The 12,484-nt window shown below is 41.4% G+C and overlaps 1 protein-coding gene and 1 long non-coding RNA gene across 2 annotated transcripts; one reads left to right on the top strand and one right to left on the bottom strand.

Annotated features, from left to right (window-relative positions):
- Positions 1-1,408: 1,408 nt before the first annotated feature.
- On the top strand, positions 1,409-8,423 carry LOC119070116 (general transcription factor 3C polypeptide 1). The gene is made up of 14 exons (XM_037174429.1): positions 1,409-1,578; positions 1,648-1,838; positions 1,909-2,048; positions 2,126-2,323; positions 2,398-3,063; positions 3,137-3,224; positions 3,290-4,937; positions 5,000-5,976; positions 6,046-7,028; positions 7,088-7,244; positions 7,489-7,784; positions 7,852-8,035; positions 8,098-8,191; positions 8,258-8,423. The coding sequence occupies exons 1-14, from the start codon at positions 1,500-1,502 to the stop codon at positions 8,371-8,373; spliced, it is 5,817 nt and encodes a 1,938-aa protein (XP_037030324.1). The 5' UTR covers positions 1,409-1,499; the 3' UTR covers positions 8,374-8,423.
- Positions 8,424-8,761: 338 nt separating this feature from the next.
- LOC119070151 lies at positions 8,762-9,292 on the bottom strand. The gene is made up of 3 exons (XR_005086471.1): positions 9,246-9,292; positions 8,950-9,174; positions 8,762-8,891 (listed from the first exon to the last, which is right to left on the bottom strand). It is a non-coding gene; the product is annotated as an uncharacterized LOC119070151 (long non-coding RNA).
- Positions 9,293-12,484: the final 3,192 nt, after the last annotated feature.

Below are 12,484 nucleotides of genomic sequence, written 5' to 3'. Positions count from 1 at the left end.
ACACCACCTTCACTGTACGGCCGAGTAGCCACATATAAGCTCACTCCAAGAGACCTAGCTCACGCTCCGGTGAATCGAATTTCATAAACTTTTTTTTCCCTGATTGGTACGGTCAATACCTATCTAATAAAGCAAAATCCATCTAAATACGTTCAAATTTGGCCAACCTACAAGCAAAAACGGCTTGCCGCCCTGTACCTAGTTCACACCAAGGGGTCTAACTCACGAGTCGGTCATCCGATTTTCATAAACTTTTTTTTTGTCGATCGGTATTGTAAATACCTTTCATTTGACGTATCACTTACAAGTGCAGTGGTTAAATGTCTGGAGATATCGTCGAAAAACAGTTAGGCACTTATTGGGCCCCAGCTCCGGAAGGGTCGACCCAAAATCGCCCATCTTCGAACTTAGCCTCACTATTTTGACTATCTTTCAGGGGAAAAAAAAATTTTGAAATCGGATTTGATTTACTCAAGATATCGACGTGACAGACGGACGGACAGACGGACGGACGGACAAAATTTTTATTGTGGATTCGTTATCTATGAACATAGGCAAACACTTTGCCCTTACCGTCTGCTTCGAATTCCATCAATTACACACGGCATCGTAATCCTATAAGCCCCTTCGTACTTCGTACGGGGCTAAAAACAACTTTTTGTCAGTTAGGGGTGTGCGATGTATAAAGGATCGACACTGGCTTAAATTTTAAAAATTCATTTACAACTTGCGACAAATCATAGAAGCTAATTTTTTGAGTTTTCGGTCTCCCACCTACTTCGACCTCTACCAAAAACCTTCTTTGAGATCTTTGTTTACTGCATTAGTCTTATTCTACTAAAAATGGCTCAATTGAGAAAATCGAGTTTTTGACATCCTAGGGATGATAACAATTTTTCGTGGACTATGTCAGTCTCGATCCTTTATCCATCGCAAGCATTTTAATTATTTTACGAAGTGTATGAGAAATAGAAAGATCTAAGGGCTGCAAAAATTCCTCCGGAAATTACTTACAAAACTTTATCAAAATTTTTTAAAATTACCTTTAAAATCTCCTAAAATTCTCCTAAAATTACCTTTAAAATTTCCTAAAATTCCTAATTTTTGGAGCCTTCCTAAGTCGTGGGAACTCTGTAAAGGTCTGTTCCAAGTGCAACAATGAAATGTCAAATTCATCCACAGTCTCATAGCCAAACAAATATTGTTTACAAAATGTTCGCAAAAGCAGTTATGGCTCTGCGGATGAAATTTGACATAATACTCTTGCGCTTGCACTTGGAACAGACCCATAGCCAAAATTTCAAATTTTATTTTAAATTTTCGCGGTTTCATTTCCAGTGTGATTTTTCCAATGTGACAGTGACTTGACAAGAGTACACAGCGGCCACTCACATAATAGCAGGTTTGACACTTTGATCCACTCTTTTTTCTCTCATTGATGGAACCGAAACGTAAACATAAATTCCGAAGAAATCAAACGGAAAACATAAACACTGACCATGTCGTCGCTAAATTTAGTTACACATGCAGTTATTGATGAAATTGGATTGGAGGGTTTAGACGGCATAACATTGGAAAGTGAGTCAATTGTTGTCATAGTCACTTTCATAACCAATTTCCGTGCCGTCAAATCGAATTTCATTGCAGGTCTCTGGAAACGAATTTCCATCCGTTTAAAGTTGTCGTTTCCTCTAGCCAAAGGCTTTTGCGTTCAGCTATGGTCGTTTCTAGCCAAACAAAAATGTGTCCTGTACTATGAGCTCGCCGAACCGAGAGAGTTGATCAAAACGTTTGATCGAGCTGACAATATTGACATTGAATCGATGGGTGATTCAACGGTCTGTACTTTTGAACTTTACTGCCGAAACGCGAACAATTGTCTGACGCAAACATTTCTCCCAACCACAGCACAGATACACGATCTATAAGTACAATCCGATTAGTCAGGATAATGGTGCGTTGCGAGGATCGTGTCAAGATTTCGATTCGCGGACACAAATCCGAACGGATGAGGTGGCCAGTATGACATACGATGAGGTTTTAGAAAAGTAAGTGAACTGTCCGTTAGAGTAGTCCCAACGTTTCCTGCGGACCGAAAATTTTGATTTTCGTTCACTTGTCACAGGTGGGGAAATAAATTCGTTGTCGTCGGCACGCAGAAACTACGAGAATCGGTGCTAATTCCCAACACCGTGTCTGAAATGCTTGAACTGAATACGCTACAGTACTGCGTATTGGAACGAATCGGTCGTTCACGATACAATGGCGAATTGACTCATTCACTGGGTGACATGCAACCGGCCTTTTCCATGTTTTACACCAGGTATTACGCTCTGCGTCCGATCCACAAAAACATATTTCGTTTTTGCTAAGACCATTATTGCCATCGTGTCACAGGAAACTCCTCTATCGCTACAATTTGATCGCCCGTCAAAACTACATGGAACAATTGGACGAACACACTCACAATGGTATTTTACTGCATCTGCAACGATTCTACACCGAATACAAGCCACCTCACATGATCCTAACCGAGCAGATAGTCGATCTGCTGAAGAGTCAGTCCAACTGTATGATTGCGTACGATGTCCTGAAGAAATCGTTCGGGTCAGCAGCAAACACTCTGCGCAAGCTGTTGAAATTTCAGCAATTGCAAAAGTTTATCGTCGCTGCTCAGGTCCCATACCGTACGATATATCCGGATGCCACTCCCGTTGAATGGAAAATGAAGAAAGGCGGTGAAAAGTCGATTCGAGTGCTTCAGTTGCGTGAGCCCAACATTAACGTGTACGACATTTGGCCGAGACAAGCCGAACTGGACGACGATGAAATGTCGTTGGAAAACGGCTTCCTGTGCAACGATAAGGAATTGTTTAACGTTGACCTGAACACTCAAGCCTACAAGATAATCGAACAAACGAAATACGACGGTGTGACCAGCACGGAACTTCGATCGATCATGGGTTTGACTAAGCTGAATGCTCGGATTTTGTTGCGGAATTTGGAGCGAATGGGCCAAGTGACCACATTTCGTGTGGATCAGGGACGGCAAAGAACCTCGAAGTAAGCATGCAGCTCGGACTGATAACTTACATGAATGTATCAGCATTTAATCGTTGACGATTTTAACTTTCAGATACATTCTCGTCAAATTTGAGTCGGAATATAAAGCGAAAATGAAGCGAGTCGAACTCGAGGTCCTGAACAGTTCCATTTTGCCGGAGGTAAGTCAAAACAGAATCAGAAACATCAAAGAGAAACAAATCGAAAATCTGTTGTCTGATTTCAGAATATCGAAGCAATTGACGCCATAGCATCGGAAGCTTCAATGTCTGAGAAAAGTGGTACTCTTTGCGAGGACATCCGACCGAACGATTTGGTTGTGCAAATAAAGCGCACGTCCAAACCGATACAGGATCTTCATCGGTCACCAATAACCGAACAGAATCAAACTCTCCGAATGGTCGAACGAATGAGCAGCATTTTGAAATTCCTGAATGCGTTGACCGTAATCGAAGACGGCAACAAATTGGTGCAATTGATTTTAGCCGAAGAACTCAAACTGGGCTACAAAGATCAGATGTGCAAACGATCGATGAACCGACTGTTGGTGCGACTCAGTGCCGAAAAGCGAATAGCATTGTGGTCGATCAATCTGAGCTACGAACAGAAGGTGAAAGAATTGATGTTCATCACACATCCGCATGTCGACGAGAACAACACGGTGTTCATATCACTGATTGAGAAAGAGAAATTTGAGTTTCTGGTGAAAATTTCCAACGAGAAGACAAGATTGAAAGCTGTCAATGAACGGCTGAAGACTACGAATAGACAAACCGCCGACGAGAAAAGTTCCAATGACAATAAGAGTCCCAAGACTGATTCGCCACCGAAGCGGGCGCAACCAAAAAAATCGCCCGAAGAACTGGCACCGAAAAAGAAAATGGATCAAAGCGCCATAGCCAACTACGGCTACACGCCGAAATTTATCCGAATGCGACGACTGCACGAATTCCTATTTTATTTGATTCACGACTATCCAGAGGATCTGCAAACATTCAGTCCGGAAGAGGCGTTCGCCAATTGGAAAACCATCGAACCGTCGATCGATTACAGTGCACTGTATCCCGAATTGTCGACCATTTACTCGTGTGAGACCAATTGGAAAATGTTCGTGCCGCCATTGCTATCGTACCAGGGATATCCGAAAGGTTGGGCCGTCATGAGCGACATTCTTCTGCGAATTCCGCTGTCGATATTTGCCAAAGTTTTCAACATTAACTTCGAAGTGCCTGGTCTGAGTGAACTGTTAGAGCATCCGATTCGGAAGCACTATTTGCTGAACTATTTGCCGGTTGAGGTACAGAATGCGATTGTTAGCAGCCGGAAGTATGTCTTCAGTGTGGATGAAGTGCTCAGGCGACTCTGTTGCATCGGTTTGGTTCAAATCGGGCCGAATCGCCAAAAGGAGAAAGACCAACTGTTTGTCTATGTGAATCGCAGAGCCAGTCTGAAGAACACTGTTGATTCGAGTCCGGGCTACTATCAGATAACCGACAAAGAGTATCCCGTCGAAGAATACTATTTTAACTCAATTGATGACATAGCCAAATACTGGGACGATATCTACCGCATATGCTTAAATACGAAGTTAGGCCGCCGTAAGCAGGGCTATGAACCGACGAAAATTATCTGGTACACACAGAAATTACTGGCAGAACGGATGCAACCGCGAGGTGCATATGACGTGCAAGCTCTTGACAATGCTGAGATACCTGGCGATGGACTGGGTGCAGCCGGTTTTGATTCGTCGTTATTTGCACATCTGCAACGGAATTGGACATTTAAGAAGATCAGTTTCCCCAACAAAATTGTGCCCACCGTCAACACCGTACCGTTGAATAAAGTGGCCAGAAAACGGGATGCCGGAACACTCGGTAAGTCTTCCCAAGTCTGCCTTCTGCTTAAGTCAAATTCTGATTTCCGTTGCTCATTTCAGTGAAACAAACACAACAGAAAATCGTTCCGATCAAAACAGTTGTCAGAGTTCCATCATCCAGAACGCCGTTCATTCAACCTCAGCGAAAGCGACTGCGACAGCCATGCTACGATGATATTGACAAAGAAGCATTGAGTTTGATGAAAAAGCTACGCGTTGACTGGCGACCGGATGAAGATAATTTCTTGCTGCTATGCAAGGTGGGCTTGCTGTACCTATGCCCACACAGCCGAAAACAAACCATCACCTCAAACACTATTCGCGACGTTCTCCATTGGCATCTGAAATCATTTGACAAGACATCGCGAGCATGTCAACGTCGCATCATTTACATGATGAAAAACGAGGCGATAGCAAAGAATGTCCATTCGTGCGTGCAGGAGATGCGGAACAGTGTCGAGATCAAAAAGAAATTCAAGGAAAATCTGTACGAAATTCTGTCCAAGAAATTTCCGTGGGACGAAATGTTCACCGGCGTTCTAAAGATCGTGTTCATTCGACTGTTGCATCAAGTGAAAGAGAAGTTTCTGTCATTGGTCACACTATCGAATGACGCGTGCACAATACTGTTGCCGGACAAGATCGACGATTTCTACAAAATGTACGACGTGAAGTGTGAAGAGTACTCGCACAAAGAGTTGAAATACTCGCAACCGACTGAGAAGACGGAAATCAGCGTTGCCATTATGACCACACTGATTCACAGTTCGGTTTGCTGTGCATTCGACAAGATGTCCTGGAACATTCAACTGTATGACATCTACAAAGACTATCCGGAGAAGGTGTTGGCAGAAGCGATGCAAAAAGTGCGAAACATTCAATTGACGTCCGTCAATAAAACGGCAAACCAAAGTAAAATCGACAATCGAAATTTGCCGTTAAGCTCCAATCCGTACCACCTGTCGTCCACCTACAGCAACATGATGATCACCAATATTTCTTATGAAATTTTCGGCGAAGCGTTCGAAAAGTTACAGGTGAGTTCTTGCATCCCCTTCCTCCCATAACCTCCGTAACCATGTCTCTGAAACTATGGCAATTTGCAGGAGCTTCTCGCATCAGACAAACCGCTCAAAAGCTCGACATTTTTGCAAGGAGCCAACAAAGGTCGCTGCTTTTTGATTAGTGAACTAATCTGTGACCAGTCCATCACCTGTAGCATTCAGAAACCTCGTCGCATGTTGGTCATCAATCCGAAGCAATGCCAGGAGGATGTGACCATTTACGATAAGATATCGAGTCGGTTCCAGGAGATATTCCACTACATTCCAAAGGTGAACATTGTCTGCGATGCTGTGGCAAGCAAGGAGGAACCCAGTAAAACGGTGAGAATATCAACGGAAAAGCCGCAACTGATGGAGTATGTCGTTCATCCGGTGGAAAAACTAATGAAATGTGACGAGACGTTGTACCACTTCTTCTGTTTGCTGAACTGCATCGACCAGAAACGATCAATCGTTGTGGCCGATATGCGTTTAAATGACGAACAGCACTGCCCGTTCGATTGTGTGATGGGAATCGGCAATTCGATTGAGACGATCATCTCGATCATTGAATCGAATGCAAACCATTTGAATAACATCAAAGTCGACCATCAGGAAGATATCTTACCCGGAACGGTGGTGATCAACGAACGGAATATTCTGTATCTGACGAACAAACTTGTGCTGCAACGGTACGATTGTGAGGAGGAAATTGGCGAAGTTGATGATCATGGATTGTTGGCCATATCTCTGAACATATTGAATTACGTGGAGGGGAACGGGTTCAGCGGTCTGGTAGATCGGATCAAACTTGATTCCAATGCAGACGAAGATGTTCCGATGGAAGATATCCTAACGTTGACCAGTAAAAACGATAAAATCACCAAAATGCACGACATGATTCTGGTTAGCCTGTGCCAAATGACCGTATCAGTGACCAAGAAGGCTGATGATGAGTATGTGAAGTACGGGTCGTCGGATGTGCCGAAAAAAGTTTTCAAATTGGATCTCAAGAAGAAGGATGCTCTGCTGGAATATATTGTCAGGTTAGTCACAGTAGTGTCGACTGTTCCGATGATTTTGACTAGCTGAAGTAAATTTTTAGCTCGGCACGTTGGAGTAATAAAGAAGTGGATAAAATCGACATTGCGGAACATATGCAGACTCATCAACTGGATGACAACGAAATATCCATCGCAATGGAAATGCTCAAGTTCATCGAATCGAAAAAGGAGATGGGTGCCTCGAGCATAGAATTGCAGGTAAATGATTTGTCGCAGTTCATCTGTCGTGTTGAAGCCAAAACGCCGGTATCGCATTGTCCCTGTACTTTAGAAAGCTTTCGAAAGCTTTGAGCGTCTTTTGGATTCCATTGTAAAAAATTAGAATATTTCGATGGAATACAAAAGAGGCTTAAAGCTCTCGAAAGCTCTCTTAAATCCTAGACACAAATGCGATACGGTGTATTGGCTTACGGGATTCATGGAAACGTTTTTTCCGTCGCAGGAAAAATTTGGATCAAAAATTCTGATCAAAAAATGTTTGGACATTTTCTACAACCAAAACATGGTTATGCGAGCGGGAGTCGTGGACTACACATTCGTTCATTGGATCTATACATCGGCCTGGCTGATCACCACCTACCATTTCAAGCGGTTGAACAAAGAAAGCAACGGTCCACAGCCGCATAAACTGATGCGAATAGGAGACGGTGAGAGTAGCACAAGCCTTCGACCGAACCGATTTGACAAAGTGACCGTCAATCAACACAAAGGCTTTCCCAATCGGTCAGATCCGCAAAGGTAATTTATACATATCAGTGCCTCGGTTGCTCGAATAACAGTCGAACGTTCGCGTAATTCTCTTCAGACCAACATTTATGGTAAAAACGCAACCGTGGCTCCGAGTGAATGGATCGCTGAATCGGAGGGTTTTGGACAAATGGATGGGATTGGTCTTGCTCTATTGTCTGCAGAATCCCGGCATTTCAATTGGTGACGTTGCGTTGCGCTTTAATCTGATGCAGGCGCTGCAAGTTCGACATTTATTGGAGGTTTGCCTTAAATTTTCTACATTTTTTGTTTCACTCTTAAAAATGAGATCCAAATGGTTTAGTATCTTCAACGGATTGAATGTGTTTCGTTGCGAGCGATGGTGATGAAGAGACGGCGCCAGAATCTGTTCTCCTGTTATGAAAATCTAGCAATAGGTAAGCTAGGCAGAGAACTTCCAATTTTTGCTTTCCACTAAATGAAATTGCTTTTTCGTACAACAGAAACGGCCACCGAATTGGATGGACTCGATCATGTTTTTGTCGATGTCTCACCGGATGCTGTCATCAAGTATGGAGTTTTCATCGGCAACAAGAACTACACTTGCGACTTTTTGTAATTAGAAATGGAACTGAAATATAAACCGCGTTACCGCTATCAACCACCGAAGTTTATGTTTCGTTGCTCAACACAAAAGCACCCAAGAGAACCTCCAACAGCCTCACAAGATTCGTCCATGGAATGTCCTTCTCATCTTGTGCAAAGGTGGGGAAATTACGTCAGTACGAGGCTCACTTTCACTCGAGCATTTCTTCCTCTCCTTTGCATTTTCATTTCATTTTCTGATGAGTTTGGCACGTCAATACCAAACTTTATGACCGAACTGTTACGTAACATAATCAGCAAACCATTCTGCTGAACAATGTTTCAGTGAAAATGAAATGTGAAATAGAGAACGAGTTCTTAGAGTCTTGGATGAAAACGAACGTTTTCATTGAAAAGAAGTTTATTAACATCGCGTCAGTCTAGCTCTGCATTCGAATTAACATTTGGATCCGCATTAAACAATTCTGACATCGGCACAGTTCCTGAACGTTTGTGTAGGAAGCGGAGTAAAGCAATTATCCTGAGCCCATTCTACAACGGAAGACACAAAATTATTGTCGTGCCAACGGACTTACATTGGAAAACTAACCAGGTGACTACGGATAGAATGTTCGGTGCGTAAATCTGATAGTGCATCGAACATTAGCAGGAAGTCGAACCGTAACGGTTACATCATTTCCACCAGGAATGCCATGCTCATTCGGTACGCAGAGTCTGTTGCCTGCGACGATTATGAAGTTTGACGTTATCCACGAAATCATTGCCAACACTCGGAATCAGTTATCCGTCTCAGTTACTGAGGGACATAGTTCCACTTGGAAGCCACGAACGGAATAGGTTGAGATAAATAAGGTGCTGTACAGGGTACATTGAGTAATTGATTACCGATCCAGCAGTGTAGGTTTCCATAATGATTCCTTTATCGAAAATTCCTCCTTGGCTCACCTAATTTCGTGACAATTCGTTAACATCGCGAATGAAAAACGGAGGTTGACTACTCACGTCTCGATTTCCGAAAGTTCCTCCGCAACATCCACATCGGGAGAAGGCAGTATCTTGTGGTTGAGCGCCAAGCTCTGGCCTGGTTTCTACCGATGTACGAGATAGTGGTCTGAATAAATGAACACGGGCACAAGCGAAGTCTAGCCCAGCCACCAATAACAAAGCGACGAGCTTCATTTTAACGAATTCGAGCAGCACAGTTATCAATCAACAATTTAAATGATAATTGAACCACGAATCGTGTCGCATTTATATTGATTACTCAAGTGCGGACCGATCTACCACGAACAGTAGTAATCATAATTTATAATCTGATGTGAAAGTGTAGTAGGGTTGAATAAACTAAAGATTTCTTGTAAATTCAAAATATTCTCTGAAATATAGCAGATGATTTAATCTTCTGTTACTAGACTGCTACTACAGTCAGCCTTTCGAAATTCGGATGCGGAAGAAATTTATTTTGTAAATTCTTACATAACAAGCCCATCAAATACGCCTGTTCCGTTAACTGAGAATCTTTATGCGACTACTCCCTAAAGAAAATGTATTCTCTGTGGGGACATCGACATTTTATAAGTCATAAAATTCGGAAAGCTTTGGCGTGTATTTTGGGTCAGCCTTACTTCAACAAACCATCTGATTCTTCAACATTTGCTAGCTACCCGCTAGCTTTCGGGGATTTTGGGGCTTTTTAATATAAACACATTGATTCGGGCGTATCGCCCTTTTACTGGCGTATTTATTGCACAAATGAATATTTTTCTCGGAAAACTTGATTCTTTTTCTTGTCAATAGCAAACTTCCATTCCCGTTCTAACACCATCTGCTATTGAGATAAATGGAAGTTGATACGTCAACTACCAAAGATTTTTTTCACAATCATGTCTTACGGCAGAAAAACGCCTGCTATCAAATGAGCACACTATGATTGAAAAGTGTAGGAAATTTTATGAAAAACGTGAAATGTAACCATCATTCGTTGTAGGCAATATAAGATAAGTCATTCTCAATTAATTTCTGAATATTTTCTTTAAATTCATTATTCCAACAATCAAACAATAGTTATTTGTGTATCTGCTTTGGACGATTGTTTTTCATATTTTTCATGTGTCGGGGCCGAAAATGTGGGAGTTTTGAGATTTTTCTCTGGTTTTCTCACTCCGTTCGGGCTACAACTCGCGAAATTGCCTAAAAACAATCGTCCAAAACAGATACACAAATAACTATTACAACTCCGATACGAGTGTGAAGTTTGCGGCCAGAGCGAAGCAAGGGCCGTAATTCTCACGATTCGTGATATTTTATGGGATATTATTCTGGTAGCGTTGTATTGCTGGGGTGATATGCCAATTGTTTTGAATTAGCTTAGAAGAAAAAGCTAGTTTTCATTTCTCAACGTTTCGACCTGTTTCCATGGTCATCATCAGGAAAAAGCTTTATTCAAGAAAAAATAAATCGTTTTGTTCACAAATCATTACAATTCTATAGGAAAACTGTGTTACCTATTTTCTTTAGATTTAAATTTCAAAGATTCGTCAACTTATTTAGTGGATTTTACGTTAATAACAAACTGGGATAAACAAAAACAACAAATACATGGCACTGAGTCACAGTCTTGTCTAGTCACTCTCGTAGATGTCACTGAGTTTCAAACACGTCAAACAACTGGGATTGTCCCGATTGTCCGATTCTGCAGGGTGGACCGATCGAGTGTATTCAGTAGGGTGGACTGGCTTTGTCTATTAGTTTGGATTATTCGGTTATCTTTACCTGCGCGTTTTCTTAGCAGATTGATGTATGATGGACTGATGTTGGCCGTGTCATTTTTAGTAGAGGTTCGACTCCATACAAAACACAATTGCATAGTGCATTTTGGGACAAAGGTCAACGCACTGTCTAGCACCGAAGCTGACTTTGCCGTCACTCAAATAGAGGACTGAACCGATCAAAGTTGGCTAGTCTTTTTCATACAATGGCTATCAAAAATTTTTACAAAATAGTCAACAGTGTGTTTTTGGCCTTCTAATTGAGTTATGTCAAAGTCAGCTTCGGTGCTGTCAGCTTCGGTGCTTGACAGTGCTTTGCAAAGGTCTGAAAATTTGACCATCGGTAAATATGGACTTCGAGAGCCTATTGCGATGTGGAGCCCAAAATTTTAGCCCCTCCTCTTCTCCTCACACCTATTTTAAGTTTACGGTGCAGAGGTACGTTTGATGAATTATTGTGAAGCCGTCATGACTCCTACCATAGCTATATATAGCTCAAATGAAAGAGGAAAGTCCAAAGTTTTTTTTGTGTCCTCTTTCAGTCGTCGCTTTGTATAATTTTTTATAATGGAATTACAATATACAGTATTGTCGGTAGAAACAGTGCAAAAGCGACAAATTTTTGGTTGAAACATAGAAAATTTCGATGCTAATATAAGTTTTCGTTATTAAAAAATATCTTAGACACACCCTGTGGATGGCTTTAAGTAGTCTATCACATGATTAATCATAAGTTTTATGAGGTAACACCTATAGAAGAGTGTGAAGAATGTGAGAAGAATGTGAACATTTTGCAAAGGAAAAAAAATACGAAAATCCATCTTCACGAAAATGTTTCTTGAGGTCACCAAAATCATTTCTAACTATTTTCGGGATGATAGCTTTCTGCTTCTAGAATTAGGAATAACAAGTTAGGCTGTCTTTTCATTATTGCTCCTAGATTTTAAGGGACAGAGCTTTATTAACCTTAGTACAAATGATAAATGCTGTCTTTTGACTTCACAAATGAGTTTGTCAAGGAAGGTTATCAGTATCAGTTTGTGTTCCTTTGGCTTCAATATAAGTCTCGTATTCTTGCTCCTAGAATCTAGACGGGAACCTTCGCATCCCTCTCTGAAGTAGGGGAGTACTGTAAGGTCTAGGGATGGGAGGCGTTCAAAATTATCGATAATATCAATCGAAAGAAATTATCGATAATCGATTAATCATATCGTTATCGATAATTTAATAATTATCGATAATTATCAAAATATCGAAATTCGATAATTATCAAAATATCGATATTTTGATATTTATCTGAAAATTCATGATAATATACCGATATATCGGAATATATTGATAAATATCGGATTTTCG

This window comes from Bradysia coprophila (assembly GCF_014529535.1).
Source record: "Bradysia coprophila strain Holo2 chromosome X unlocalized genomic scaffold, BU_Bcop_v1 contig_473, whole genome shotgun sequence".
Classification (NCBI taxonomy): domain Eukaryota; kingdom Metazoa; phylum Arthropoda; class Insecta; order Diptera; family Sciaridae; genus Bradysia; species Bradysia coprophila.
The sequence above is the reverse complement of the archived record's forward strand: the minus strand, read 5'-3'. Positions and strand labels throughout refer to the sequence as shown.